Source organism: Pseudozyma flocculosa (assembly GCF_000417875.1).
Source record: "Pseudozyma flocculosa PF-1 unplaced genomic scaffold scaffold00024, whole genome shotgun sequence".
Classification (NCBI taxonomy): Eukaryota; Fungi; Basidiomycota; class Ustilaginomycetes; order Ustilaginales; family Ustilaginaceae; genus Pseudozyma; species Pseudozyma flocculosa.
In genome coordinates, this window is record NW_006920892.1 from 222,518 (window position 1) to 247,322 (window position 24,805).

At 64.0% G+C, this 24,805-nt stretch overlaps 6 protein-coding genes across 6 annotated transcripts; 2 read left to right on the forward strand and 4 right to left on the reverse strand.

Moving 5' to 3' along the window:
• Positions 1 to 288: 288 nt before the first annotated feature.
• Positions 289 to 1,546, forward strand: PFL1_06177 (uncharacterized protein; the record flags this gene model as incomplete). Its single annotated transcript, XM_007883716.1, has 2 exons — positions 289 to 625; positions 723 to 1,546. The coding sequence occupies 2 exons, from the start codon at positions 289 to 291 to the stop codon at positions 1,544 to 1,546; spliced, it is 1,161 nt and encodes a 386-aa protein (XP_007881907.1).
• Positions 1,547 to 2,144: 598 nt separating this feature from the next.
• Positions 2,145 to 4,203, reverse strand: PFL1_06178 (uncharacterized protein; the record flags this gene model as incomplete). The annotated part of the gene is made up of 2 exons (XM_007883717.1): positions 2,145 to 3,728; positions 3,850 to 4,203. 2 exons carry the CDS (start codon positions 4,201 to 4,203, stop codon positions 2,145 to 2,147), a joined length of 1,938 nt encoding a protein of 645 aa, XP_007881908.1.
• A 4,369-nt stretch (positions 4,204 to 8,572) lies between these two features.
• PFL1_06179 (uncharacterized protein) lies at positions 8,573 to 10,789 on the forward strand (the record flags this gene model as incomplete). The annotated part of the gene is made up of 1 exon (XM_007883718.1): positions 8,573 to 10,789. One exon carries the CDS (start codon positions 8,573 to 8,575, stop codon positions 10,787 to 10,789), a length of 2,217 nt encoding a protein of 738 aa, XP_007881909.1.
• Positions 10,790 to 12,698: 1,909 nt separating this feature from the next.
• On the reverse strand, positions 12,699 to 13,422 carry PFL1_06180 (uncharacterized protein; the record flags this gene model as incomplete). Its single annotated transcript, XM_007883719.1, has 3 exons — positions 12,699 to 12,852; positions 12,965 to 13,025; positions 13,128 to 13,422. The coding sequence occupies 3 exons, from the start codon at positions 13,420 to 13,422 to the stop codon at positions 12,699 to 12,701; spliced, it is 510 nt and encodes a 169-aa protein (XP_007881910.1).
• A 590-nt stretch (positions 13,423 to 14,012) lies between these two features.
• On the reverse strand, positions 14,013 to 19,124 carry PFL1_06181 (uncharacterized protein; the record flags this gene model as incomplete). The annotated part of the gene is made up of 2 exons (XM_007883720.1): positions 14,013 to 15,936; positions 16,054 to 19,124. 2 exons carry the CDS (start codon positions 19,122 to 19,124, stop codon positions 14,013 to 14,015), a joined length of 4,995 nt encoding a protein of 1,664 aa, XP_007881911.1.
• A 1,708-nt stretch (positions 19,125 to 20,832) lies between these two features.
• Positions 20,833 to 24,345, reverse strand: PFL1_06182 (uncharacterized protein; the record flags this gene model as incomplete). Its single annotated transcript, XM_007883721.1, has 1 exon — positions 20,833 to 24,345. The coding sequence occupies one exon, from the start codon at positions 24,343 to 24,345 to the stop codon at positions 20,833 to 20,835; it is 3,513 nt and encodes a 1,170-aa protein (XP_007881912.1).
• Between the last annotated feature and the right edge of the window lie 460 nt (positions 24,346 to 24,805).

Sequence of the window (24,805 nt, forward strand, 5' to 3'; positions counted from 1 at the left end):
CGCCGTCCGTTTGGCCGCCTGGTGCCCGCGCCTGCTTGCCCCGCACGCCCGCCCCGAAGTGAGTTAGACCCTTTCGGCGGCCCTCGGTTTGTCCCTGAAGCCGCAGGCCGCGCCCAACGGTAGCAGGCCAACCCAACTACATACCTCCACCCCACGGCCACCATTCTGCTCACCCACCACCACCACCACCCTGGCGTCGAGCCCACACTTCGTCGCTCAGCACATCGGCCACCAGCTGCAGCACCGCACATCCCCACCTGCTACCCTCCCCGTATCGGTATCGCCACCATGTCCGACGACGAAGACGACATCGACTTCTACGTCCGCAAACCCCCGCCCCGCAAATCCCGCCGTCGCCACTCGGGCTCATCAGTCCCGTCGTCCGCCTCGTACTCGGATGATTCCGACGACTCCAGGTCGCCATACGCATCCGACCGCTCTACCGCCGCTAAACCCACCACCGCGCAAACCGCCAAGACCTCTCAGACCGACAACTTCGATGCGCCCCTCGCCTCACCCACATTCAGCGCAGACGCAAAGCTCAGCGCAAAGGCAAGAACCACATCCCCTGTTAAGCGGCGGCGGAGTCCAAGCCTCACTCCTCCACCGGAACCGCCAGAGATGCGTACGTACCTTGCCAGGCCCCAGTCGCCCTAATTCGCTCTCTCACCTTCAACCGACCCCATCTTCTTCCGCCTGGTCCCGCGTCCGGTCGCCGACAGAGCTCAAGGCCGCTCGCCAGCTCGTACGGCAACACCTCGCCAGCTTCCACGCCCAAACCTCGTTCTCCTCGGACGAAGATGAGCCGGCAATCCGGCCTGACCCCTCGTCGCAATCACCCGAGACGACGCTCGTCCTCGATCCAGAGCTCGCGCGGTACTACCGCGGCAAGGACGCCGAGCGTGTACGCGAACACGCTAGGCAGCAAGAGGCCGAACGCCGCGAGCGCAGGAGGCGGCAGCTGAGCCAACGCCGCAGCGAGAGCGTCGGCGCCCCCAATGCCCCCGCCACCGGCACCGCAAAGGCTAAGGGTCAGGAGAGCATCGCAGAGGAGAGCGATGGCTTCGAAGTCGTACCGGGTCCCAGCCTCGCGTCCCCACCATCGTCGGGGAGCAAGAACGGCACTGGCGTCGGTGCAGAATCAAAGGGCAGCACGGCAACGTCGAACGGGGCCGAGGTCATCACGTTATCCGACTCGGAGCCAGAACCCGCGGCGGCGCGGGGGACGCATCCTGCTGGGCCCCCCTCGTCCTCCAACGACCCCTCTGCCTCCGCCGCGGCGGCGAGCAAAGAGTCAAACGAGCCGACGCTCCACCTCAGCCTCAAATCGCGCACCAACCACACTCTCAACGTGACGGTGCGCGCCACGACGCAGATTGAGCGCATCATTGCCCACTTTGTCGAGACCCACGCGTCGTCGCTGCCCTCGGAGGCGAGGGGCAAGGGCGCCATCAAGCTCGTCTTTGAAGGCCAGGCGCTCAGTGGCGACTCGACCGTCGAGGACTGCGAGCTCGAGGACGACGATATGCTACACGTCGTCTGGTGATGCCCTCCCTCTGCCCCGCCTCCCTTCCTCCTTCTTGCCCACCTGCCCTTTCGCTCCTTTGCTCTGCAACTCTCTTGTTTCCCCTCCCATGCCCCCACCCCCAATCCCCCCTCTTTGCCGTCGTGCCTCCGCTCTCACTCTATACCGCCCGAACAACCCCTCCCCCTTCCCTCCCTCTCCCTTCACTCGCCCCCGGTCCCTATGCGTAATGGAATGCCCCCCCTTTGATCTTGCTGCACGATTTCCCATCCTGTCCTCTTGCGACTTGCATCGGTAGACGGGTGGAATCCGATCTCGCCCTTTCCTCTGCTCTTCAGTGGCTAAGGTCGCACATGCGTGCAGAGGAGGTCCATAGATTAAGGTCGACAACGATGACGATAACGATGCTGAATACTGTACAAGGTTGTTTACACGGGTTCGGGAAAGGGGGGATCGGGATGAATGCGGAGCCCGTCCTGGTGCGCTTTGTTCAGTAACGGACAAGGAACGAGAGGGAATGCGATGGCGGGGGTTGGTGCCCAAGGTGCGTACCGTCCAGAGGGCCCGGGCCGGGACGAGGCAGAGGTTCCGATCGAGGGCCAAGCTGGCAATATCGGGCCTAGAGCAGGATGCGGCCCTCGGCGTCGCACTCGACCAGGCCAAAGCAGCACGGCTCGTTGGAGTCGCCGCGGCCCCGCATGTCCATCATGACGCCGAGCGTGGGCGGCGGCGAAAAGCGACGTGGACCTTCGCCATCGTCGTGGAGGCCCCCCTCGCTCTTCATGATGGGTGTCGCGGATCTGCCCGCGTCGGACACCCTCTCCGCCACACTCTCGTGCGCAGACGCGCCTGCGGCCGCCCTTGGCTTGCAGCAGCTCGCCGCCTTCGCCCTGCCATCGAGGCCTTCTGCAGCCTTGCACCCCGGCGGCTCCATCGCCGGGTCGTCCGCTGCCGCCGGTGTAGTGGCGCTGGTCGAGTACCTCTCCGACTGCCGCGTCGTCGACGACGGCCTGCAGCTGGAGGAGCGGACACCACAGCCTCCAGTCGAAGACGTCGAGGCAGGTGAGGTCGCAGATGACGGGTTGAAACCGCGATCGCCGCATCCATTGCGGGGTCGAGCCAACGAGGCTTCCCTTCGCAAGCTCGGATCTAGCTCGTGCGCCGCATCAGAGAGTCCGCATAGATTGCGTGACGTCGAGTGCGAAGCCATGCCGACGGCTTGTTTATACGTGTTGTGACCGCGCTCGTCAAGGCGTTGCGCATCGAACCGCGGCGAGTGCATGCCAACGACTTGAGCCCGGCTCGCTGGCTGGCCATTCGTCGGCGATGCGGCAGACGGGGAAGCAACGCCGGCATAGGGTTGTGAGAAGACGGGACCACACGATGTGGCTTTGCCAGCTCGATCCAGGCCGTCATTGGTCGGAGAGCTGCCGCCCTGCGGCGCCACACAGGACGCGAACGGTGACAAAGCTTGAGCTCCAGCCCCTGCTCCGTTCGTCCCTGGCGCTAGAATGGACCCGAGGGCCAGCCTTGCGCCGTATGCGTCATGTTCGTGCATGCGGGGCTGAGAGGCATGCTGAGACGCGCCAGTGTTCGGCTGATGTGTGGGCGGAGCTGAGGACGAAGACCACGCGGACCGGGGCTGCTGCGGTTGCTGACGGTAATACGCGACGGAGTGGTGGTACCCCGACGAGGGCGATTGGCCGGATGGAGGAGAAGGTGCCATCGCTGTCGCCGTCGCCGAGCTGATGGGCGATGCCGAGTGCCACAGCTGCCCAGCCCTCAAACTCTGGGCTGGGCGGAAGGGAGAAGGGAGATGCCGCGAGACGCTGCCTGCTTCGGGACTCTGACCCTGCCCCTGATGCCCACCTTGAGCGCGACTGTAGAACGGCGCAGTCATTGCGACTCCAGATACGGCGGCATAGTCGGGTGGTGCTGGATACGATGGCGAGGGCAGGCGGTGTTCGTGGTCGGCGAGCCTGGGTCGCTTGTGGAGCGGGGTCGAGTCGTCGTGGTGGGCGGAGAAGCCGCTGTGGCCGGTAGACGAGCTCGAGCTGTCGGGGTTCAGGCTGACGGCCAGCGATGAGGCGGAAGGCAGCGACCTCTTGGATGTGACACCGTCCGTGGCTAGAACGGAGCGCAGCGCGAGCATGGCCTCATTGAGCGCGGAAATCTGCACTTCTACGTGGCTTGCGGCGAGGGCCTAGGAGACAGGAACAGAAGATCCAAGGTGAAAGGGGAAGGTGGTGCGCTCTCAGCAACAGTACTGATGTCGGCTCCACGGGGGCGCATCCGGCATGGATGCGGTGGGGGGCACCACTCACGAGGTGCTCCTTTGTCTCTTGCAGCCTGGCGCAGTCGTGGCATTGTTGCTGTGCTGGACCATGGGCGGCGTGGCGGTGTGCGCCTGAGCCCTTGGGCTGGTCTTGGCATGGGTTCAGATTCGTTGGAGGTGTGTTGGCAGCGAGGCCGGGCTTGTCGTCGATGGACGGCTGCGGGGCTGGCTGCGAGGGGTCGAGGTTGAGGAGGCTGCGAAGCTGACCGTTTTCCTCTGTGAGGCGCTTGACGGATGCCTCGAGGTTGGCGAGGTGCTCTGCCTTGCGCTGTCGAAAGGCGCGCTGTGTCTGGAGCGAGCGGGTGGGCTCGAGGGCCAGGTTGGGACGTCGGCCGCGTCCCATGTTGCAGTCCGGAGTCCAGATGTCAACTTTGGTACGTATCCGAGGCGGGGAAGGGCGCTGCTCTACGCTGTGAGGTTATTGTCGCGGACCCATCGGGAGCTCAGAGATGCGGGGGTGTCGGGACGATGAGGACGGCCGACCTCTGGGGGCGATGTGAGATCTGCCCTTGCCCGGCCGTGAAGGCAAGGATGCGAGAACGAGCTTCGTGTCGAGAGGGTGGTGCTGTCGGCGGGTGATGGCAGATGGGGATGGAAGGGAGGGAGAGAGACGAATGGTGGGAGAGAGACAAAAGGAGACAGAGAGACAAAAGGAGAGAGAGAGAGGGAGAGAGAGAACGTTGTTTGTGTGTGGCGTGAGCAAGGCCCGGATCGCGAGGAGCAGGGCTGATAGTGGTTCGCTCTCGCGGCGCCCCTGAAGCAATGGCGGTGGTGGCGACAGGCCGAGGTGCAGAGTAGGGTGTACGGTAACTATATGGCGTGGATTCGATGGTGACTTCGGCACCGCCCGCAGGGTCTCGACGAGCGGGAAAAGAAGCGGCGCTAGACGGCAGACGGCCCGGCTATTTTTGGCGAGCACGGCTACCTACCACGGCGGCGGCGGGAACGTGCGTGGGCTCGGCAGACGGACAGCCCCAGCCGCCTGCCGCTCTCAACTAGAGTGTGGTATGTATGTACTAGGGTGGCCTAGTACCGCACGTCGACCGGCCGGCGGCTGCTCTCGCCTCGTTCCGCACTCGGGCGTGCCAGGCCGACCGCCAGGGCCCAGGCAGTCTCATGTATGTATGAGGACCTGGGGAGGGCAGGCCATTGGCCGATGCAGGCGCAAAGCCGCCGCCCGCACAACGAGGATCCATCCGGGAGCATGGAGCCAGGCAGGCAGACACCACCATACACCCTCTCCTGACAGTCGACGCACCGACAGCCCGCTCCTGGCGATGCATGGTCCCGCTCGACGGCCAAGCCTGGCCAGGCCGTCTCGATTGCTACTGCGGCCTAGGCTCTCCAAGCTACCTATGTAGCTAAAGGGCTGTCGCGTGGACTCTGATCGGCAACATCTGAATCGCGCCTGTTCGGAATCGCTCCCGATGAATATCGGATCGGGTCCCGTGGGCCTAGCGTGGGCACGGCTGGCCCGGCCTGGCCAGGCCAAGCCGCGGTTTGGCCTCGACTCGGAGGAGAGACAGGCCAAGGTCAGGCGGTGCTGCTTGACCCTAGCTACCGCGATTCGCGACCCGGCCTCGGTTCCAACCAAGACACGCGCACGTACGGCGGCGGGGCCCAAAACTCTGCCTGCCTGCATATCCAGCCTGCTGCGGCTGCCCGACGACCGCCAGGCTCGGCACCAGGTGCACACATCCCCTTCTAGAGTTCGATCGTAGGGCGGGTCAACCCGGAGCGGCCGCCAGAGATTTGACGTTGGATGCGCGGCTGTCGATTCCGTAAGGCAAAGCAGCCTTGCTTTTGGCCTTCTTTATCGAACGAGGATGGGCTGTGACGGGCGAGGCCTCCTATGTAGCTGGGCCAACACACGCACAGGCAGGCAGGCGGACGAGCGCAAACTTTAGGAGGAGATAGATGTACATACAGTACCTGTGTAGCACGCGCTACCCCTGGCCTACACCTACTACTGCCTCTATCTGATCTGCCGGCGTAAAGTCGGCAGCAACGGGGCGCGAGCAGGCAGGCAAGGCGGGGCAGGCGTTCGTCCCGCTGCGGCTGCCGGCCCATGCAGCCGCTGCAGGCGTGAGTGAGCGAGCAGCTGATCGCTTGCGCTCCGTGCGTACGTGCTTGCTTAGCTTGTGGCCGCCTGCGGCTTGCTTGGCGCGACAAACCTACCGCCCGCGGTACGTCCGCCACCATCACGGTCGGTGGACCTTTGCTACCTCTTGCCACCGTCCCGTCCCGTCGTTGACTTGGCCATCCTGGTCGAGCAACCGAGTACGAGCACGTCCGTCGTTGGAGCGAACACACACACGAGGCAGGCAGGAGGGGACACGTAGATTGCAGCAAGCAGCAGGTGCGAGCTTGGTGCGGAGCATCAAGAGGCCTGGCTGGCTCCAACTGGGCCAGCCGAATGACCTTGCTTGCTTGGTTTCGGCAGCCAAAGGGAGCAACAATACACCAGCTTGCTCGCTTGCTTTCGGGCCGTCACGACGACGTGGGTGGTCAGGTGCGCATATCGTCGTCGTGCCTTTGCCCTGTCCGCTCGTTCTCGTCTGCCTCGGCCTCTCGTTGCCGGCAGGAGGAGTTTACCGCCTGTATCACGTAGCGGCGTCACAGGTGGGTAGCTGGCCATGGGCGACCACGCGTTCGTGCTTGCGTGCGCGCGTGCGTTGCAGGCAGGCGGTGTATGTACAACCGTACGTCCAGGAACGCCCCATCCTCGCGTACAGCCTGGATGACGGTACACGTCCGAGGATGGTGGTGGCCCTGAGCACCTCCAGCATCGAGGCCAACGAAGCTCTACGTACGATACACGTTAGCGAGCAGCTGGCAGCACCGTGCGGCGTGATCGTGGCCACGAGCCCAGCCCGGCGTGAGCAGCGGCAACAGCGGCAACAGCGGCAGCAGCGGCAGATAGAGGCCGGACAGCCTCAGAGGGCGGCGCAGGAGGAAAGAGATCGAGATCGAGAGTTGCCTTCTCTGTCTCTGACCATCCGCGTGGAGCCAGCCGGAGACGACCCCGCCTCGAGGCTGCTCGTCCGCAGCAGCATGTGCATGCACCTTCTGTCGTCGGTGGCTGGACGGCAGGCGGGCAGGCAGGGCGGATTTTCGGCTTGGGCCGTCTCGCCTCGCCTCGCATGGCTGCGCCCGGAGGCGCACGCACGGCTGGACCGCCTCGATTTTTCGGGTCGCTCCCGGTGTGCGATGCGGGAAGCTGCGTTGCTACGGGGCAGGCAAGGCAAGGCAAGGCAAGGCAAGGAAGGCAAAGGCAAGGCAAAGAAAGGCCTTTGGACTTTGACCCGTCGAGCCTGTGGCTAGCTTCTTCTACCCGCCACCACGTACTGCGCTCTCCGTCGCCCCTCACTCCAGCACCCCCGCTGCGACCGCTGCGACCGCTGCGACCCCCACCGTCGCACACCGGCAAAGAAAGCGGCCAAGACCCCGCCTGCAACGCTCGACACAACTCGGGCAGCCTCGGACCATCCGATAGCATCCGACGAGCCCCTCTATCTCGCCTCGCCCTCGCCCTTGTCCTCGCCCTCGGCCTCGTTTTCATCCTCGTCCTCGTCCTCTCGATTGATAATTGCAGCTTGGCCCTGGCCCAGGCGCCCTGCCCTGTAATCGGACCTACCCGCAACGCAGCCGGCCAGGCTCAAGCCGACAGACCGACTCTCGACGCCCGCTCGGGACGATGGCACTTTGGTAGCCGTCGGCGCCTTCTGTACAAGGCCTTCTGGCGATCAGCTCATCTTCTGCCATACTCTCCGCCTTTCTCCGACTCATCACACCTCCTCACCTCCGCTTTGGCCCTCAACTCGTCGCGGCTGCCGCCCATGCCGCAGCTCGAAAAAACCGGGGCGCCGACGCTACCAAGGCGGTCGCGCGAGTCCTTTGAGGCCCAGCAGGTGCCTCGCTCCTACCATCACCGATCGAGCGGATGCGACTATCCGCCCTTGCCCAGCGGGATGCCCTCGCGCTGGGATGGCCCAGAAGCAGAGATGGCTGAACCTCCTGCGCCTCATTCGCCCTTCTATCAGGACGATGGCGGCCACTTTGTGGCCGCGGCCCCGGAACAACCGGCCCACCGCCCAGACTTCTTGCCAGGATGGCGGAGGCAATCTGAACCCGAGGATCACCCATCAGACTGGCCAGTCCTCGCTCAACGAGCCGACGACCTTCACCTTGCGCAGCATCAGCAGCAGCAACAGCAGCGCCGCCATTCGCTCGCCAGACGTCGTGTCGATGCCGACTATCCGGACGGCGTTGAGCGGCACACATTCACCTCTTCGACCTTTGGCCGTGCTCAGAGGCTCGAGCCACCACTACCGCCGCTGATGGCGCCTCCGACTGCATTCGGACGGCGCGCAGATGACCTGGAACCCATGAGCCGGGCTGATCGGTTGCTGCCCTCGCAAGATCCCATGCTTCCCCCGTCGGCATCTGCATCGTACCCTCGGGCGCTCTTTTCCAGCGTCGCGGATGTAGATGTGCGGCAACCCTTCGATGCGATGCCAACCCGCCGGCCAGGGGCCTCTCGACCTGCACCCGGTGCGACCACGCCCGACGTACTGCAACGGCCGGCCGCACCGTCTCCCTCGATGGCGGTGCTACCAACGCCGGCTTCGTCCGGCCCACCATCGGATCCACCTCGAGCTCGAGTGGCATGCACTTTTTGCCGCGCTCGCAAGCTCCGCTGCGATGGCGCCATGCCATGCCGCCACTGCGAGCGTCGAGCCATAGACTGCGAGTACGCCCCCGCCAAACCCAAGCCCAAGACCAAGGCTCAGCATCCGCAGCTATCTCCAGTCACGGACGTCAACACCCGTGCCGGCTCGGACCCCCAGCTTGCCAGCATACGCGATGCTGGCAACGGTGCCCACGGTCAAGTCCCTTCACGCATGTCAGCGATGGAACCGCCCAGGCAGAGCAGGCGTCCGAGCGACGAAAACATGATCCTGCCGGTAGCCGGCAATAAGCGCAAGTTTCTCGAGGGCCTCGATGTCGCTTCCGCGGTCCTGCAGCAGCATCGTGGCTTTGGCAAACGCCTCAGGGACGGCGATGGCAACGGCGAGGACGACGACGACCGGCGATGGGCGCCCTTCCCTGCCAGCCGCGACGAGGCCTCCCGAATGCCCTCCTCGGCCTCCTCCCATGCTTCGGACTTGGCCATGATCCAGAACGACAACACGGCCGTGCCAGTCCAGCCGATAATCTCATATCCCGAGACTTGGTGGGACCACACGGTGGCCGTGATAGGCGGTTCGCGGCCATTCGCTACCAAGCTTATCCAGCTGCTCTTGCGCCGCTTCGTCCAGTCCAACGCAATCTTTTTCGGCCTGTTGCATGCGCCAACGCTGTTGCGCAACGTCTCGACGCAGGAGGGCATCCGCAGCGCCGATCCGGCGCTCTACCTCTCGGTGCTCGCAGTGGCGGCGTGCGACATGCATCGAACCCAGCTGGTCGAACCGATCACTGCCGACCTCCGGGCCGCCGATGCCGCGTCCCGCAAGCTGTCGATGCAGCTCATCAAGATGGCCAGGCAGTATATCGACTCTGCGCTACTGGACGAGGCTGGAGTTTCGCCTTCGACCGGCCAAGCCGCCAGCATCTTGGCCCTATTACAGGAGGATGGCAGCTCGGAGCAGGTGGCCCTGGTTGGCATTGCCGAAAACATCGTCAGGTCATCCAGGATCCACGAGACGGTATCTTCGCGCGAGCCGGGAGTCCAGATGTGCGAGCCGGACTCGGAGCTGTATTGGCGCCGGCCGCTCGCATCGGGCTCTTCCGAGGCTGAAATCAAGTACGAGTCGATCGTGCGCCTATGCTGGACCGGCGTCAGCCATCGTTGTCGCAAGCTGATTGCCATGCCCGACCTCGATGTGCAGGCCGAGCGCTGGCCAGACTTTCTCGAGTCGGTCCGTCCAATGGCCTTCTGGGAACCATCGATCCTGCCACCGGACCTGCCACCCACCTTCTTCCATTCGCAAAACCTGATGCGATGTTCCGCAGAGGTAGCGCGGGTCTGCGTCGCTCTGGCGAGCACCGTGAGCACCTTGCAGAGCGACCTTGAAGGGCGGCCAGGAACCGCAGCGCCGGACGCGGTACACGAGCTGTTGCGGCGCCTCGACAAGCTTGAGTCCGCTTTCGTGCGACACCGCCCCACCGATGCCGCCGAGATGCACAGCATCCTTGGACGCACCTGCCAGATGTTCTGCAGAATGCACGTCTGGGCGCGGATCTCTATCTGGCGCAAGCACCGCCTGTGGACCAAGGTCGACGAATGGAGCGATCCTTTGGCGACCGCCGATGTGCCCCTGTCAAGGCAACTGCCGCCCACGGTCAACTACTGGATCGTCCTCTTCGACGAGATGGTGTGTGGTCTCTCCAAGGACCTGGACTCTTTCGTCGTGGCCGGCACGCTCCCGCAGACCTCGGCGGCCGAGATCGACTCAGTCATCAGGCACTGCATAGTCGCGCTCGACCTGGTCGATGCTTCGCAAGCGCCATACGACTTCTTGCGGGCGTTTGATCGAGCCGCGGCCGTCCTCAAGCGGGTGATGTCGGTGTCGAAGTTCAACCCGCACTTCCCGCAGCTCGACGATGCCATGGAAGGCAGGTTTGTCGCGGCTCAGGCGAGGCGCGAACACAAGAGGTTCCTACAAGGCGCCGCCGGAGAAGAGGGGCCGCCAGGATCGATTCTCAATCGCGTCTGGACCGTCCCACCTCCAATGCCTGACCCAAAGGCCCACGAGCTGCGAAGAAACACGTGCCCATCGTCGTCGTCGGCCTCGAGCATCTCTGCAGCAGGATCGACATCGACCCCGGATTCCAACACCGTGAGCGTGCAATCGCTCGAGGAAGAAACCATCTCGGCCGCGAGTCGCAACAATGTCTCTGGCCCGCATGTTCTGAGCAATGGCTAGAAGGCGACGAAGCCGACGGCGGGGCCGTCGATCCGCGGCCATGCCCACGATCTACTGCGCACCGCCAATCAGGAATGGTGAGTCTGACGATGACAGCTCCAAGTATCCGTTCGGTGCCCGAGCACAGGCATAGATCGAGCGTCAGCGGCGACGTTGATAGCGACCGTCCTCGACGACGGTCGACGAGGGACGACGATCATGATGAGCAATCATTCGACTACCATCCTTCTACGTCAGATCTGCGCTTCCTTTTCTTCTGGACACAGCGGAACGAGGGGGCGCGGGCTGTGGACGAGAAATCGACAGGCTATAAGCGGTCTTTCTGCTCCGTCGACGAGGTTCGCCGTCACCAGGCCGACGACGCGCCTTGCCGCTGCTGGATCTGGTGTCGGGAATCTGTCGACGGGGAGAGCGACCGTCACACTCTGAACACGTCGTTGATGCCTTGTTCCCAGTACCTTTGAGCCGCATCGTCCCGACGGCAAGAAGCGTCGTGGAGCTGACCATCCGCCACGGCCTCTCTCCATTTCTAGATTCCCATCAGCGCAAATGGGCCCCCAGCAACATCGCAGCAGAGCTGTGAACGTTTCCTGGCCTATGACCGACGCCGTTCTCCTTCTTCAAGGCCCAGCCAGTCCTCGCCCTCAAGTCAACACTCTCTTCGCAAGCAAGCTTCCCAATAATCGCGTGCCTCTCGTCGTCTTTGTCGTCTTCGCAGTCCCCTCTCGTCGTCGTCGTTTGTTTTGCAAGTCCCTCGCAGCAGCCAAGCCCCGCCTATGCACGCCGTATCTTCCTTCGTATCGTTTCGACCATGCCCTCCCTCCTCTCTCTCTCTCCCTCTCTCGCTCTCTATCCCAACCGTCCCGCACCGTCCCCCTTCCTCCCCGCTGTCCATACGCCGTCGTTCTTCTTCGCTCTCCCGCCCTCGTCTTTGCTCGTTCACGTCGTCGCATCTCGCTTTGCTCGCAACCCCTCTTCCCACCGATGTACCCGCTCTCTGTAGTCAACCCGTCGATCCTCTTCCTCGCTTTTCTCGGCGCTCGTCCGTTCCTCGGCTCTGCCACTCCGTCGGCTCTGCCACTCCGTCGGCTCTGCCACTCCGTCGGCTCGCCCGCTCCGGGCCCCGTTGTACTCCTCTTCCCACCGCAATCTCGATTTGCTCGTGTTCTTTGCCTTCTTCCCCTGAGATGCTGCACGGAGGACAAAGAAATCGAAGTGGAAACAAGAGAAGACTTGTATCGCTCAGCGATCCAGAAGGGGTCTTGTGTGCAAGCGGCAGCCAAGGTCATGCTGTCATGCCGATTCGGCAAAGTAGGGCTTGGCTTGGCCCGCCAAGGTGCCACCAAAAGGTCCATCGCAGCGCTTCCCGCCAAGGTGCCCACCAAGCGGGCCTAGGCTGGTACCGCCGACACCTTTGATTCACTTGCTTTTGAACGTGCTGACGCTTGGCGGGCCCCTCGCTAGGGGGCGAGTTGGACAGATGGACGAGAACGTGCAGAGCGTGGTCGGTAAGGGTTGGGCCGGGTTCGGCCTAGGTACGACAGGCAGACGGAATTGCGAGCGTCGGGGGACGGCCGAGTCAGGAGGGGGACTGGAGGAACGTCCGTCACGAGCAGGGGCGCAATGTCGCTGTCTGGCCGAACGGGCAGAAACAATCTGGGCTGCTAAAGAGAGGGCTAAGAGGGTATATGTACACCGGGACGACGCCATCGACGGGCTCTCTGCTAGGCGGTGCGTAGCTGCAGGAGAGTAAGATTGCAAACGGAGGGACCCGGATGACCATGAGGCCATGTTGGGCTCGTCCTGATCAATTTGGTCTTTGTCCTCGGCTCGGGACGGGCAAGGGAAGACATGGATTCGGGGCTAGAAGGCAGAGCGGGAGAGTAAAGGTGTGCATGGTCTTGCGCCGTTAGAGGCCGTGCTCCTTGAAGACGCAGTCGCGGTAGTCGAGTGTGCCCTGCTTTGTGGTGAGGATATCGTAGACTTCGCGAGGCGGATGCTCGCCCAGCTCCTCGGCGCGTTCCCACCGCTCCAGCCGGGTGAGACCGATGCACGGTCCATATCTGCGTGGCGCATCGATGACGATGATCAGCAAGGGAGTTGGGGTTGATGGCTGTGAGCGCGGACGGATCAAGTCACGGGAAGAGGCAGGAGAAAACGGGATGGAAGGCTTACGTGGGATCGAGGTCGAAGAGGCGCAGGATGTGCTGGATCCGATTCTGACCCTCGGCATGGACTGTACGGGAGTGGAGCGAGCGAGGAGAGGACGCCGCTGTGGAGATGAGCGACCACGTCGCTCGGAGATGTGGCACAGCCTCGACGAGTGCGAAAAACGTACCGGGCCTGACCCGTCCCATGGCACTCCTAGTTCTGTTCCAGATGCCGTCCCACCTGGCATCGTCGACGTCGAGCTCGTCCCTCCCCTCGGCCTCCTTCAGCAGACTGCGTTCATACTCCTTTTCCTGCTGGCTGGTGGGCGACTTGGAGGTGCTGTTGCCAGTGGTTCGAGAGAGGAGAGAGTTGGAGGTGCTGGACGGCTTGACGGGCGTCGACTTGAGCACGGAAGACGACAACGACGAGCGGGATTTCTTGGCCGACACTGAGAGAGCGGACTGAGAACGCTTGGGAGGCATGGCTGTAACGTCACCGACTCGGTGCACTTGCTAGAAGGATGCGTTGGCGTGTTTGTTGCGGCAGGCAGCGTCCTGGATGGAGAGGGAAGCTGGATGTCGGGGGAGATGGTGGTGCGGAGGTGGGCGGGGGAACTGAGTCAGCCTTTTCCAGGCGTTTATTGGCGTCAGGCGTTGGCTGTCGAAACACAACACACAAAAGCATGCGCCCGCCTGACCGGCTGCATAGGTGGAGGGAGCGGGTCCATCCACCCTTGCTTTGCTGGCTCGACCCTTAGACTCACTCAAGACACCCTCACTCTTGACTACCAACAAACGAAGATCTCAACGACCGTCTCCGGTCCACCTGATATGATGCGCAAGCCTCGCCACGCCAAGGCACAACCAAGTACACTCCTGGTTGGCGTCATCCCGCCGCGTGAAGCGTCGCGAGGCAGCATGTATGTCGAGCCGGCGTCCTGTGCCGGTGCAGCGACCATGCCAGGACGGGCGAACGAGGCAAAGATACAAATACACAGAGACGGCTGCCAACGCTAATCCACCGACCCACTCCACCGACGAGCGGCATGGCCTGCAAGCATGGTCCTCGACCTTCACTGGTCGCCGCTGAGCAGGTTGCGCACGTTGAGCGGCGGCGGTCTCGGCTGGTTAAAGAGGATACCGCCGCCGGGTGCACCCGGCGGCGGTCCAGCACCCGACGCTGCCGGCCCGTCCCAGCCGCCTGCAGGCTGAGGTGGTATCGAAGCAGCGTCGAGTTCCGCGTAAGGCATGTTGAGCCCGCCCGAAGATGTCGCCGCCGCCGTATCGACACCCGGCACCGTCGCTGGACCCGAAAGGCCCCCCATGCCAACGGCGTCGGCCGCCGGGAACCCGTCTTGGGGCCTCAGCATCGCGGTATTGTAGGACGCCAGATGCGAATTCGCAGAGGCCGCTCCTCCTGCCTCCGTCGCCATCAGGGATCCCAGCGCCGCACCGTCGTTGCTGAAAAGGCCCATCTGCTGGCCATAGGGCGCAGCAAGGGAGGCAGGCTGCGCGTCAAACGTGTTGAACGCCGCCAGCTCCATCGAGGTGCCGTAGTGATGCTCGTCGAGCACATTGACATCAAAATAGTTTGGGGCCCCCGAGACCTCGCTGGGGATCTGGTACGACGTGAGAAGCTCCAGATACCCGTCGAGATCCGTCATGCTCGGGTCGAAGAGAAGGTCCTGCTGCCGGACCGGTCCTTCGGGTGCATCGTCCTGCAAAGGCACAGGGCCTGGGTTGTCCGAGGGCGGAGCCGGCCCAAGCGCGGCGGCCGTCGTCGCTGCAGGCTCTTCAGGTTTCGCATCCTCGCGTGGATTGACCTGGCCCGCAGCTGGTGCAATCGGGCCCGAGGGGAGCGCATCCTCGGCGGCGAGTCGAGTGAGCTGACCACGTACCTCGCCCTTGCCCGCGGCCGAGCTCTGGCGCGACGCTTGGGGTCTCGTGCCCGCCGAAGAGGTTCGACGCAGTCCGGGTGTCGAAGCCGTGTAGTCCTTGCCTGGATGCCGTAGGTTCGGCCAGGTCTCGAGGATCCCTTTGGCCAATTGCGCTGCAATCTGACCTGTGTCGCGCGAGGCATCCGTGTGCGCGCGCGAGGATCGTCGCGTGGCATCGTTGTCGTTGTCGTCGGAGCCCGAGCCCGGTCTCGCTCGAGTCGACGATTCTTTTGACGGCTCTCTGGCGACCACGGTCTCGTCTGTTCGTTGCGCGTCGTAGCGAGCGCGGCGCGTCTTCTCTTCCTTGCGCAGCGACTTGATGACGTCGATCGACTTGGCCAGGATCGGGTTGCGACCCTCGGCGTCGGTCCTGGCCAGCATCATCTTAAGCCCGGACATGACATCGTTGGCCTTGAGCAGCACCTCGTCGTGCATCGGCTCGCTGCTCAGATTGACAAGGTCCACCTGTAGCGCCAACAGCGCGTGGAAGAGGTGGAAGGTGTAGACCCAGTAACGTCCGCCGCGGGAGCCACCGTGAGACTGCACCTGGTCGAGGCACCGCAGCAGTGCGATCACGACGCTGGCACCTTCGATGCAGGTGCGCGTCGAGTAGGCATACTTGATGTTGCTGTAGCCCCTGCCCATGTAGAGGCGATGAAGCATCAGCAACCGATGGTGGACGAACTCGTAAATCACCGCCCGCTGCAGGGCAAGGTAGGGCCGAGCGCGATGGAGCTGGATGACCTTGGGGTCGTACTCAGTCTCCCCGTCCAGGCGAAAGAAAGGCGGCAGGTTGTCGAGGATGGAGCGGAAGCGTCGGTCGATCTGCAGGACGACATCGTAGGCCTCCTGGCCGCGGTTCTGCGCATCGGCGATGCTTCGCACCGTACGGCACAGATCGACGTTGACCAGCACAAAGCTGTTGTCGGTGGGCTCGTACCACGGCTGGACGCGGTCGAGAAGGGAGGTTTCCCGCTCATTGCCGTCGTCGGACCCGTCTTGAGCGGACAGCGCAGACAGCGCACCGTCGTCGATGTTCTGCGGGGTCTGAGTGGTGAACCTGATAAGCAATTGCATCGGGGTCAACGCAGAGGATAGAAATGTTCAGCCATCGCAAGTCATTGCCTTGGCGGGCATGCGATTCAGATGCCAGTCAGGTCAGCTCAGCGAAACTCACTGCTCGTCGCCGCAGTGATAGCAGCGGTCGAAGAAGGCTCCGCAGAGCCAGTCCATCGTGACGAGGGCGAACCAGACCTTGCGCGCGATCTCACGCTGGAGGTGGTTGTGGTCGTAGAAGCGGGCCGTGGCCTTGTTCTCCCACCGCTTCTTCTGGCGGCCGCGGGGCAAGAACATTGCGTTGAGATCCAGCCGGAGCGGATCCATGAGTTCCACCTCGATTTCGCTGTCCGAGTCGTTGGACCTTCTTGCATCGGAGCGGCCCCTTTTCTTTGATCGCTGAGAGCTGCCAGTGCCGTTCGAAGGATTGACACGGGCCCCCGATCCGTCGTCCGAGTTGAGCATGAGCTGCGTTCGGCGCTCCTCGTCCCACCTGTTGTGGTCATCGACGGCGTTACCGAGTCGGTGCATGCCAATCACCTCGGCCGCCTTGATCGCCATGGTCGACAGGACAATGTACTCTTGCCGGAACTCGCGGTTGAAGCAGTAGTGGCGGAGCGCGACGACCGCCTGGAAGCCGCACAGGGTCGGATTGGAAATGAACTTGTCGAGTGAGAGGAGCGCCGTCGAAGCGCGAACGAGCAGAGTGAGGCGAGCGCAGATCTCGTCGCGCGAAGTACAGATCCCGTAGGTCAATACTTCGCATGGTGCAAGGTACTCGCAGGCGCCCTCGACCAGCGCAAAGAGCAGCGATGCAAACTGCAGGTCCGGCGCCTCCTCCTTGCCATCGGCAGCGGGGCGCTCGCTGTCGGTCGCCGCCTGCTGCAGCCGGTCCATGCGCTTCCAAAAAGCGTCGAGCTGAGCCCAGAGCGTCGGGACATGGAGGGACACGACGAGCGGCTCCGCCTCGCTGATGTAAATCTTGATGAGCGCCGACACGGCTTCGCGCGACGGCAAGAGGCCCACGAGCACGCGCAGATCGTCGAAGCGCTGACTGTGCCGTGGGACATGCAGCTCAACGTGTGGGAAGGGATGCATGTTGTCCAGAAGGGCACCGGCCGCCTGCACAGCTGCCACGCTTCCTGGCTTGGGGTGAAGCACGGGTCCCCGTGGCGACTGAGCTCGCGCAGGACGCTGATCCAGCGGCAAACCGGGACCGTCTTGCCCGTCGCCATCAGGCCGTGAAGTGTCGGACTTGAGATCGTCCTGCCCACTGTCTGGCTTGGCACTTTTGCCCTGTGCGGTTGGCGAGCGTCGCGTTGCAGATACTTCAGCTCCATCGGCCGCCTTGTGCATAGGCAGGGGCGAGTGCTCTTTGCGCAGCCGCGTCCCTCGAGCCAGGGCCTCAAGGACCTCGGCCGCATCCTCGTCTTCTGAGCCAGGGCTGTCGCTTGCCTCGCTCCGCGCGACCATGTCGGCGTCGCGCAACGCTGCCCTTGGATCCGGCTCGATGGGAGAGCGGCTGCGGTGGGCATGTGCCGCCGTGACCATGTAGCTCTGCGAGCTCTGCGGATGTGAGGCGCCGCTGTGCCTGAGCCCAGCACCAGCACGGTTGAGCAGCCTAGTCGCGAACCGATTTTGACCGTGCAAAGGCTCCTCGCCCGATTCCGACAACCCTTCAGCGCTGACGGCCAGTTGGCTGGATGACCGCTGCCCGGTGGCCTGTAGCGCTCGCACCTGCGATTCGAGCTGCGCAATCCTCGCCATCAGCGCCGCATTGGACGGAGTGATGCTGCCCGCCTTGGCAGATGCGATGTCGTCGCGCTCGTCGCCCCAGCGGCACATGTGCGCCACGCCCCTCCGCACGCAGCTGCCGCAGTTGGGAACGTTGCGGTCGCACTTGATCTTGCGCTGCTTGCACTCGGTGCAGCTCAAGATCGCCCGCTTCCGCCGTTTGGTCTTGCCGGCTCCCCCAGCTTCGCTCCATCCTTGCACCGAGGTCGTCGGCTCCACGCTACCAACAGCAACGGCCGACCTGCTGGTGCCGTCGTCGTCGCTGCTGTCTTTCAGCTCAGCCGCAGACGCCAGTCTTCTGCGAAGAGGAGCGGACGCAGCGGCGTCGTTGACCCCAGATCCGACAACGCCACTTGTCCGGGCCGCCGAATCGGACACAGAAGCAAGGGGTGGAGCCGAGCCGCGAGTCGTTGGCGCGGCGAAGTCGGTGTGCGCCGGAGTAGCCGAAGGCGGTGGTGGGTCTCCCGGTCTATCCGCCGATCCTGCGTCCGGCCGTATCCGCTTCCGGCGGTGCCCGTTGGCTTCGTAGGACTCGTTTTTCCAAGAGGCCGGGCTCCCGGATGCGGCGTGGCGACGCTCGCCCGAAATCGATACGTCGAAAGAGTGGTCAGCAGACACCTCAGAATACGGGTGAGCGTCGCCACCGCGCTGTTCGGTCGCTGAAGGGTGTCGAGGGTGCTCGGCCAGGTTGAAATGGGCAGTCGACGAGCCCGAAGATAGGGCATCCATGGGACGGACCCGGCTGTAAGGGTGTTGGGCCGATGACCAAGGCACGCCGCCAGGCTGAGGCCGAACCGCTTCTGCACCACCGCCGTAGCTCGCCGATGATATCGAAGGGGGGCGCGAGAAGCGAAATGATCCGGTCGCAGTTGGCGGACGACTTTGTCCGTCGTCGGCGAGATCGCCGTGGCGATGATACGGATGCGCAGGCGCGTAGGCCTGCTGATGTTCATGACGATGCTGCACCGGCAGCATGTGCATGTTGCGAGCCTGCTGGGGCGCCTGCTGATAGCCGAAATGTTGCTGGATTGACTGCGGATGGGTTTGGGTCGGGGCAGGCCTATATTGCTCGACGAACCCAGGTGGGTGCGTGTTGGTATCATGTGGATCTGCTTGCTGCTGCCAATGCGCCTGCGCATCCCAGGATGTAGAGGGTGGGGGGTAGGGAGGCCTCTGTCCGTCGATGGATGCCTCGCCGTAACGATCCGAAGCGCCGAATGTCGCGGCTGCGTACGTCGTCGAAGCCGAGGTGTCCATGTTGTAGTGCGAGTCGACTGCAGGCCTGTGGTCTAGTCTCCAATACGGCAGTCGATCGTCGCGGTCCTCGATTGTGCGAGAAGACGGATCAGACGCAGCGCTTCTGCGGGACGACCTTGCCTCGTGCCGATCCGACGCCATCGCTCACTGGGTCGTGTTCGGAGCGTGATGGCAGAGAAAAGGCAGCGGGGTCGTGATGGCGCTGCGCCGTGGCTCGACACGGGCGACGCCGTCTGGTGGCCACGCCCGAGGGGGATGCGTCGAAAGCGTCAATCGAGCAGTTCCCAGGCAGACGCTGCGGGCTCTGAAGAGAGCAAGGCAAGGATGTGCGTTTGATTGACGAAGGCGTGGTGCAGTGTGCCCAGGATCAGGGGTCCGGTGCCGAACGAGAGGGGTGTGGGTGTTGCTGTTGTGGTGGCGTGTGCGTGTACGGACGTCGTCATGACGGGTTGCTGCGGTGCTGATGGCGACGCAGATGAGGGCAACGCTGGCTCAAGACGCAAAGCGAGGTCGGACGGCTTGGCTACGTGGGCAAGGGTAAGGGTGACGAGGCCGGTGCGGCGGCGCGGTGGCCAACGCACGGAGCGAGGAGCAAGCTCAAAGTGGCAACGATGTAATTGGTGGTTCGGACTGCTCCGAGGGGCAAGCCGAACGGGCGATGTGAGGGTGAAGCTGGGGAGGCACTCTGGGCGCCGGGATGATGGTGGAAGCGGTTCTGAAGTGGGCAGCTTGTCGATGTCGGAGCCGCGTGAAAGCGGCGGTGGACGCCAAGACGGGATAACACTCGCGGGCGTTGGGGCTCGTTGGTGGCTGCTGCCGGCTGATGGGAAGGCGAAGCTGGAAGAGGTAACACCGGCTCTACGATGCGGGGGCGGTGGTATGTCGTCGAAAGCGAGCCGGTCGATGGTGGTCGACGGTGTGGGCCAGGAGCGGCCAGGAGCGAGCGTCGAGATCCAGGCAGAGAGTCAGAAGAGCCGCAGAGAGTGTGTAGCTGTAGTCAGGGTCCGTCGGCATTGGCCGGCGCATCGAACAGGCAGGCAACCACGGCCGGGCTAGTCAGGCAGGCCCCACACGCACGGCCAGACGGGCAGGCTGCGGGCAGGCGGGCAGGCGGGCAGGCGGGCAACCGCTGCTGTCATTTCGGTCCGTCGACCGAGGCCAGCTACAGAGCTAGTAGACTACCTCTCTCTTAGAGCTGGCCAACCGAGCCAAGCGATTTACGCCAAACGACGGCCAAAACGTACGTCAAACGGCATCATTTTCGCGGTCGCCAGCAAAGCGCGCAGCGGCGGCGTGCTTGGCCAGCCAGCGGCCTGCCAGTACGTGGCCTTACAGATCAACAGACAGACGCGCGTATGTGTCCAGACGGCCCAAAGTGGACAGCCAGCCGCAGGTCCCCCCCGCCTGCCCCCCTGGTTGCCTGTTTTGCTGCAGCTTGCGGCGGCTTCCGGTGCCGTCCGGCCCTTGCCACCATGTTATGCCCACCCAGACACCGCGCTCCCTGCGTGCATGCCGGACACCGTCGATGCGCTTCCGCCCCTTTGACCCTCAAAGCCACGCATGCCCTCAGCTTCATCTACCACGACTGCTAATACCGTAGCACAGCCGGCCTGTCCATCCAGCAGCGGTCGCATACCTCTCAGCCAGGCAGAGCGATGCACCCCTGCCCAGCGCACGCCAGATCCTCGGCCAAAACCGGTCGTGGGCTGCCTCATTCGCAGACCATGGTCATTGTCAGACGATGAGGAGCGCACAGGCGAATGTATAGATAGATGAACAAGGACGGGGCGGATCATAGACGCGAGTCGACGCCGTTGAGCCAGTCGCGCGGCAGTCGGAGGCCTGGTCTCTAATGCTGATGGTGGTGATGGCGGTGATTGTGACCTGCCCGGTCGGGTTGAGCAGAGGTGATGCTGCCGTTGCGTTGCAGCTGCGCCTCGTGGCTAGCGGCGTGGTTGCGCTGGTCCTGGTGCGGCGCTTGGTGGTCGTGGACATGGCCGTGCCCGTGGATGCGACCGTCGGAACGGTGTTCGCGCCCCTTTCTCTCGTGGCCGTGCTCGTGATTGTGTTCATGTCCGTGCGACCCGCAGTTGTGTCCGTGCCCTTGTCCATGTCCGTGACCGTGGTCGTGGACGTGGTCGTGCTCGTGCACATGGTCGTGACCGTGGTGGTGACCGTGGTCGTGGTGCTCGTGTCCGCCGCCGTGAACGTCGAGCTCGGCTCCATCATCTTCCCATCCCTCGCGCTTGACGCACACCGTCAGCTCGCCGGCGCGCAGCGTGCCCCGTAGCATTTCGCCTGCCTCCAGGCCGCGTCCTGCCCCGACGCTCGGCGCCACCCGCTCCCAGATCCACCGCGTCATGTCAAAGCAATCCTGCTCGGTGGCGTCGCGCCTGAGGAAGACGTGGACCGTGGCGATCAGAGAGGCCGACTTGCTGCCGTGCTGCACGCCCCGTCCCACGTTGCCCAGCATGCCGCCTCCTCCGCCTCGACCAGCGGCGGCGCCCGTCTGCCGCATCGAAGACGTTGGCGGCGTCAGTCGCCACAGCTTGACCGGCGCCACGTACGCCACCAACGGGTGCTCCTCGACTGTCTTGAGCGCGCGCGTCAGCTGCACCTTTTGCGGCACCTCTTCGCTCGGCGCAGTCTGCAGCAGCACCTTGCCCAGCGCCACGCTGGCCGGGTATGCCACGTAAAACATCGATACGCTTTCGAGCCCGGCGAGCACCTTGTCTAGCGCCGCCACCTGGAGCGGCGGCATCGTCAGGCCGGCAAACAGCAGCGCCGTGGAGAAAAACAGCACCGTCAGGCTAAACGGGTTGGCCAGCAGCACCAGCAGCGGCGACGCCAGCGCCGAAGGGTGCACCAGCACCGAGCCACTGCGGCCGTGGCTCCGCGTAGACATGGCGCCCGAGCCCGCGCCACCGCCAGAAGAGGCAGCCGTCGAGAGGCCACAGGCAGCCACCAGCCGAGCGTGGTTGCCCATGAACATGTTCGAGATGACGCAAGCGGCGAGCGAGAGCGAGAGGAGCAGGTTGGGCAGAACCAGGCCGAGCACATGCTCCTCGTGGACGTGCGACCGCTCGTGGCCTGATGCGCCGTCCAGCTTCTCGAGCAGAGGTGTGCCGTCGGCACCTCCGGAAGCGTGCGAGTGGGCGCCTCCGCCGCCTTCGAGCAGCGCATGCTCAACCGACTCCTTCAGCACGTAGACGCTGGCGAAGAGCAGGTAGATGGCCTGCACAAAGTGCAACAGCGTCGATACCCGATGGTTGCCGTACGGCTTCCGCGGGTTGTATCGGCGCTTCTTGACGCCGTTGCGATCGCTGTCCCGAAGCCGGTCATCGACGACGCGGGCCCAATCGGCACCGAAGCTCGAAAGGACGCCCATGGCATCGAAGACGACGAGGTAGCCCAGTCCAGTCGCCGAAAGCGAGTCCGCCTCTTGTCCGGCCACCCAGAGGGACGCGCCGAGGAGGAAGTGGGCCATTCCAAAGAGCAGCAGAGGTCGCGATGAGGCCGGAATTGCCGACAACGTGCTGAGCGTGCGCATCATCAGTGAAAGGCTTGTGCTTGATGACGCATGGTCGTGGTCGTGGTCGTGGTCGTGGTCGTGGTCGTGGCCGTGACCAAGGCCGTGGCCGCGACCGAGGCCGTGGCTGTCATGCTGATGGTCGTGTTGACGGCCGCCTGCGGAGTGATCGTGCTGATGTGAGTGGTGGTGGCCGGGATTGTCCGAGAAGGGATCCGAAGCCTCTCGTCTCGGAGTAAGGAAGCCTGGAGTCGGGAGCGAGCCGTCAGACATGTAGGAGCCGGCGCTCGAGCTGTAGGCCATGGCTATGCCTCCTGGGCTGAGACCGGACTCGACCATGGCGGCGTGGCTGACGCTGTGCTTGTGGTGGTGTCCACGACGCCCCCTTGTCGGGCTCGGGCTCAGATCGGAATGGATCGAGCTGGCGCTAAGCCCGCCTGCCGATGAGGTGTGACCGTACGTGTGGCTGTGAGCCTGGGCCTGGGCGAAGCTGGCGGACTTGGGCGAGAGGGTGCTGGCGTCTGTGCTGACCGTGATCTGTGGCCGATTGCCGCTTCCGGCTCGGCGGTGACCGAGGCCCTCGAGAGCCGGCTGGAGCTTTTGCGAAACCGCTTGATAAGGCGCCGCTGACGCCGCGGGGATCGCAGCCGCCGAGCCAGCTGCGGCAGAGCCCGAGAACTGCTCCGATGCGCGGAGCTGGTCAGCCTCGCGCTCGGCGTCGGTCTCGGGACGAGGGAAAAAGACGCTGAGGTTGCGGCTATGGACGCGCGAGTGCCGCCGCGAGTGCTCACGACGCTCGGATGCGGTCATCTTGGACATATCCACGCGTGGGTTGGCGCGCGATAGGTGGAGCGTGGGCGACGCGTCGAGGTCTGCGACAGTGTCCATGTCCTCGTAGAGCCCTTCGTCTTCGTTGAGCGAGACGGCCGGCGAAGATCCGGTGCCAGGCACCCTGAGAGACGAAGACCGCGAGGGAGCCTCGGAGGCGGTGCTCGACGACGGCTGAGAGGGATGTGAAGGTGGCGTCACCGAGGAATCTCCAGAAGGCGAGGGGGACGGCGAGGGCGTCTGTTTGGAATCAGGAGGGGTCATGGCGGCAAGACGATCCGCAGCTGCGAGCGGCGGGGGAGCCAGAGTCTGTACCGAGGCCAGTCGTGGGCTCGGGGACCGGCTCAGAGGAATGCTGTGGGCGAGCGGCGAGTGGGACGAGCTGTCGCTGGTGGTGCGAGAGCGAGCAAAGGTGCGGCTGTAGGTCGAAGGGTAGGATGCGCTGGATAAGAGCACGGACGACCTCCGGGTGTCAAGGGCCGGGCCAGCGTTCGAAGTTGGAGGAAGCGGGACGAGTCGGCTGTTGCCCGGCGGCGAGAGACGGTGGCGATTCTCCGTTTGGCCAGCACCGACGCCGTTGTTGCTTGTGCCCGTGCCAGGGCTGATGTAGTGCGTGGGTACGGCGAGGTGCGAAGAGGCCGACTCGGACTCGTAAGCTTTGACTATGTCCTTGACCGAACGCTTGCGTGCGAGGTAGGGCGTCTGCCGGAATGAAGCAGAGGCGGTCGTGGAGGGGCGCTTGTTCCGGTCGGCCCCTTTGGAGTCGAGGAGAGAGGCCCGAGATTGGGGGAAAGCGAGGTTGAGAGAGTTTGATTCCCCAAATGGCAACGCCACGGGTTGATCTGGGCCGGCTGACTCTGAGATCGGCGCAGTCCCGTCCTGAGCAGCGACTTGAAGAAAGGCAAGGGGCGGTGGTCGCTGGTCCGAGGCTGTCGTTTGATCCAGGGGCTCCGAGGTTGGATGTGCTTGTCCTTGGTCTATTGCCGGCGCTGCATCAGGCAGCATTGGGCGTCGACAAGATAGGGCTGCAAGCAATAGAGGTAGAGAGGCAGATGAATCGCGAGATTGGCGTGTGTCGAGGGGCAGAGGGAGACGAGGAGCTTGGACTCTGCCTCGATTGGCGGTCAGCGGTGACTAGAAGGGTCCCCGAGATGCTGCGGGTCGAAAAGGGAGCGGCTCCGAGGCGCCTGCTTGTTTCTCCAGCGCTGTCGTGGCCAGGCGGCTGCGATGACGAGCGAGAGAGGGTATGGCGTTGCTGCTGGACCGATGACCGATGCAGCGCTCCAGCCCGGAAGAAGAAGAAACGTGGGGTTGTTAGATCAGAGAGAGAGAGAGAGAGAGAGAGAGAGGAGGAGAGAGTGTGTGTGNGTCCGCGAGCGTCGGCGGTCGGGGGGTACGCGACGGCGGACGACCGCGTCGGTCGGAACCGGAAACCGGTACGTTCGTCGTCCGTCCGGCCGTCCTC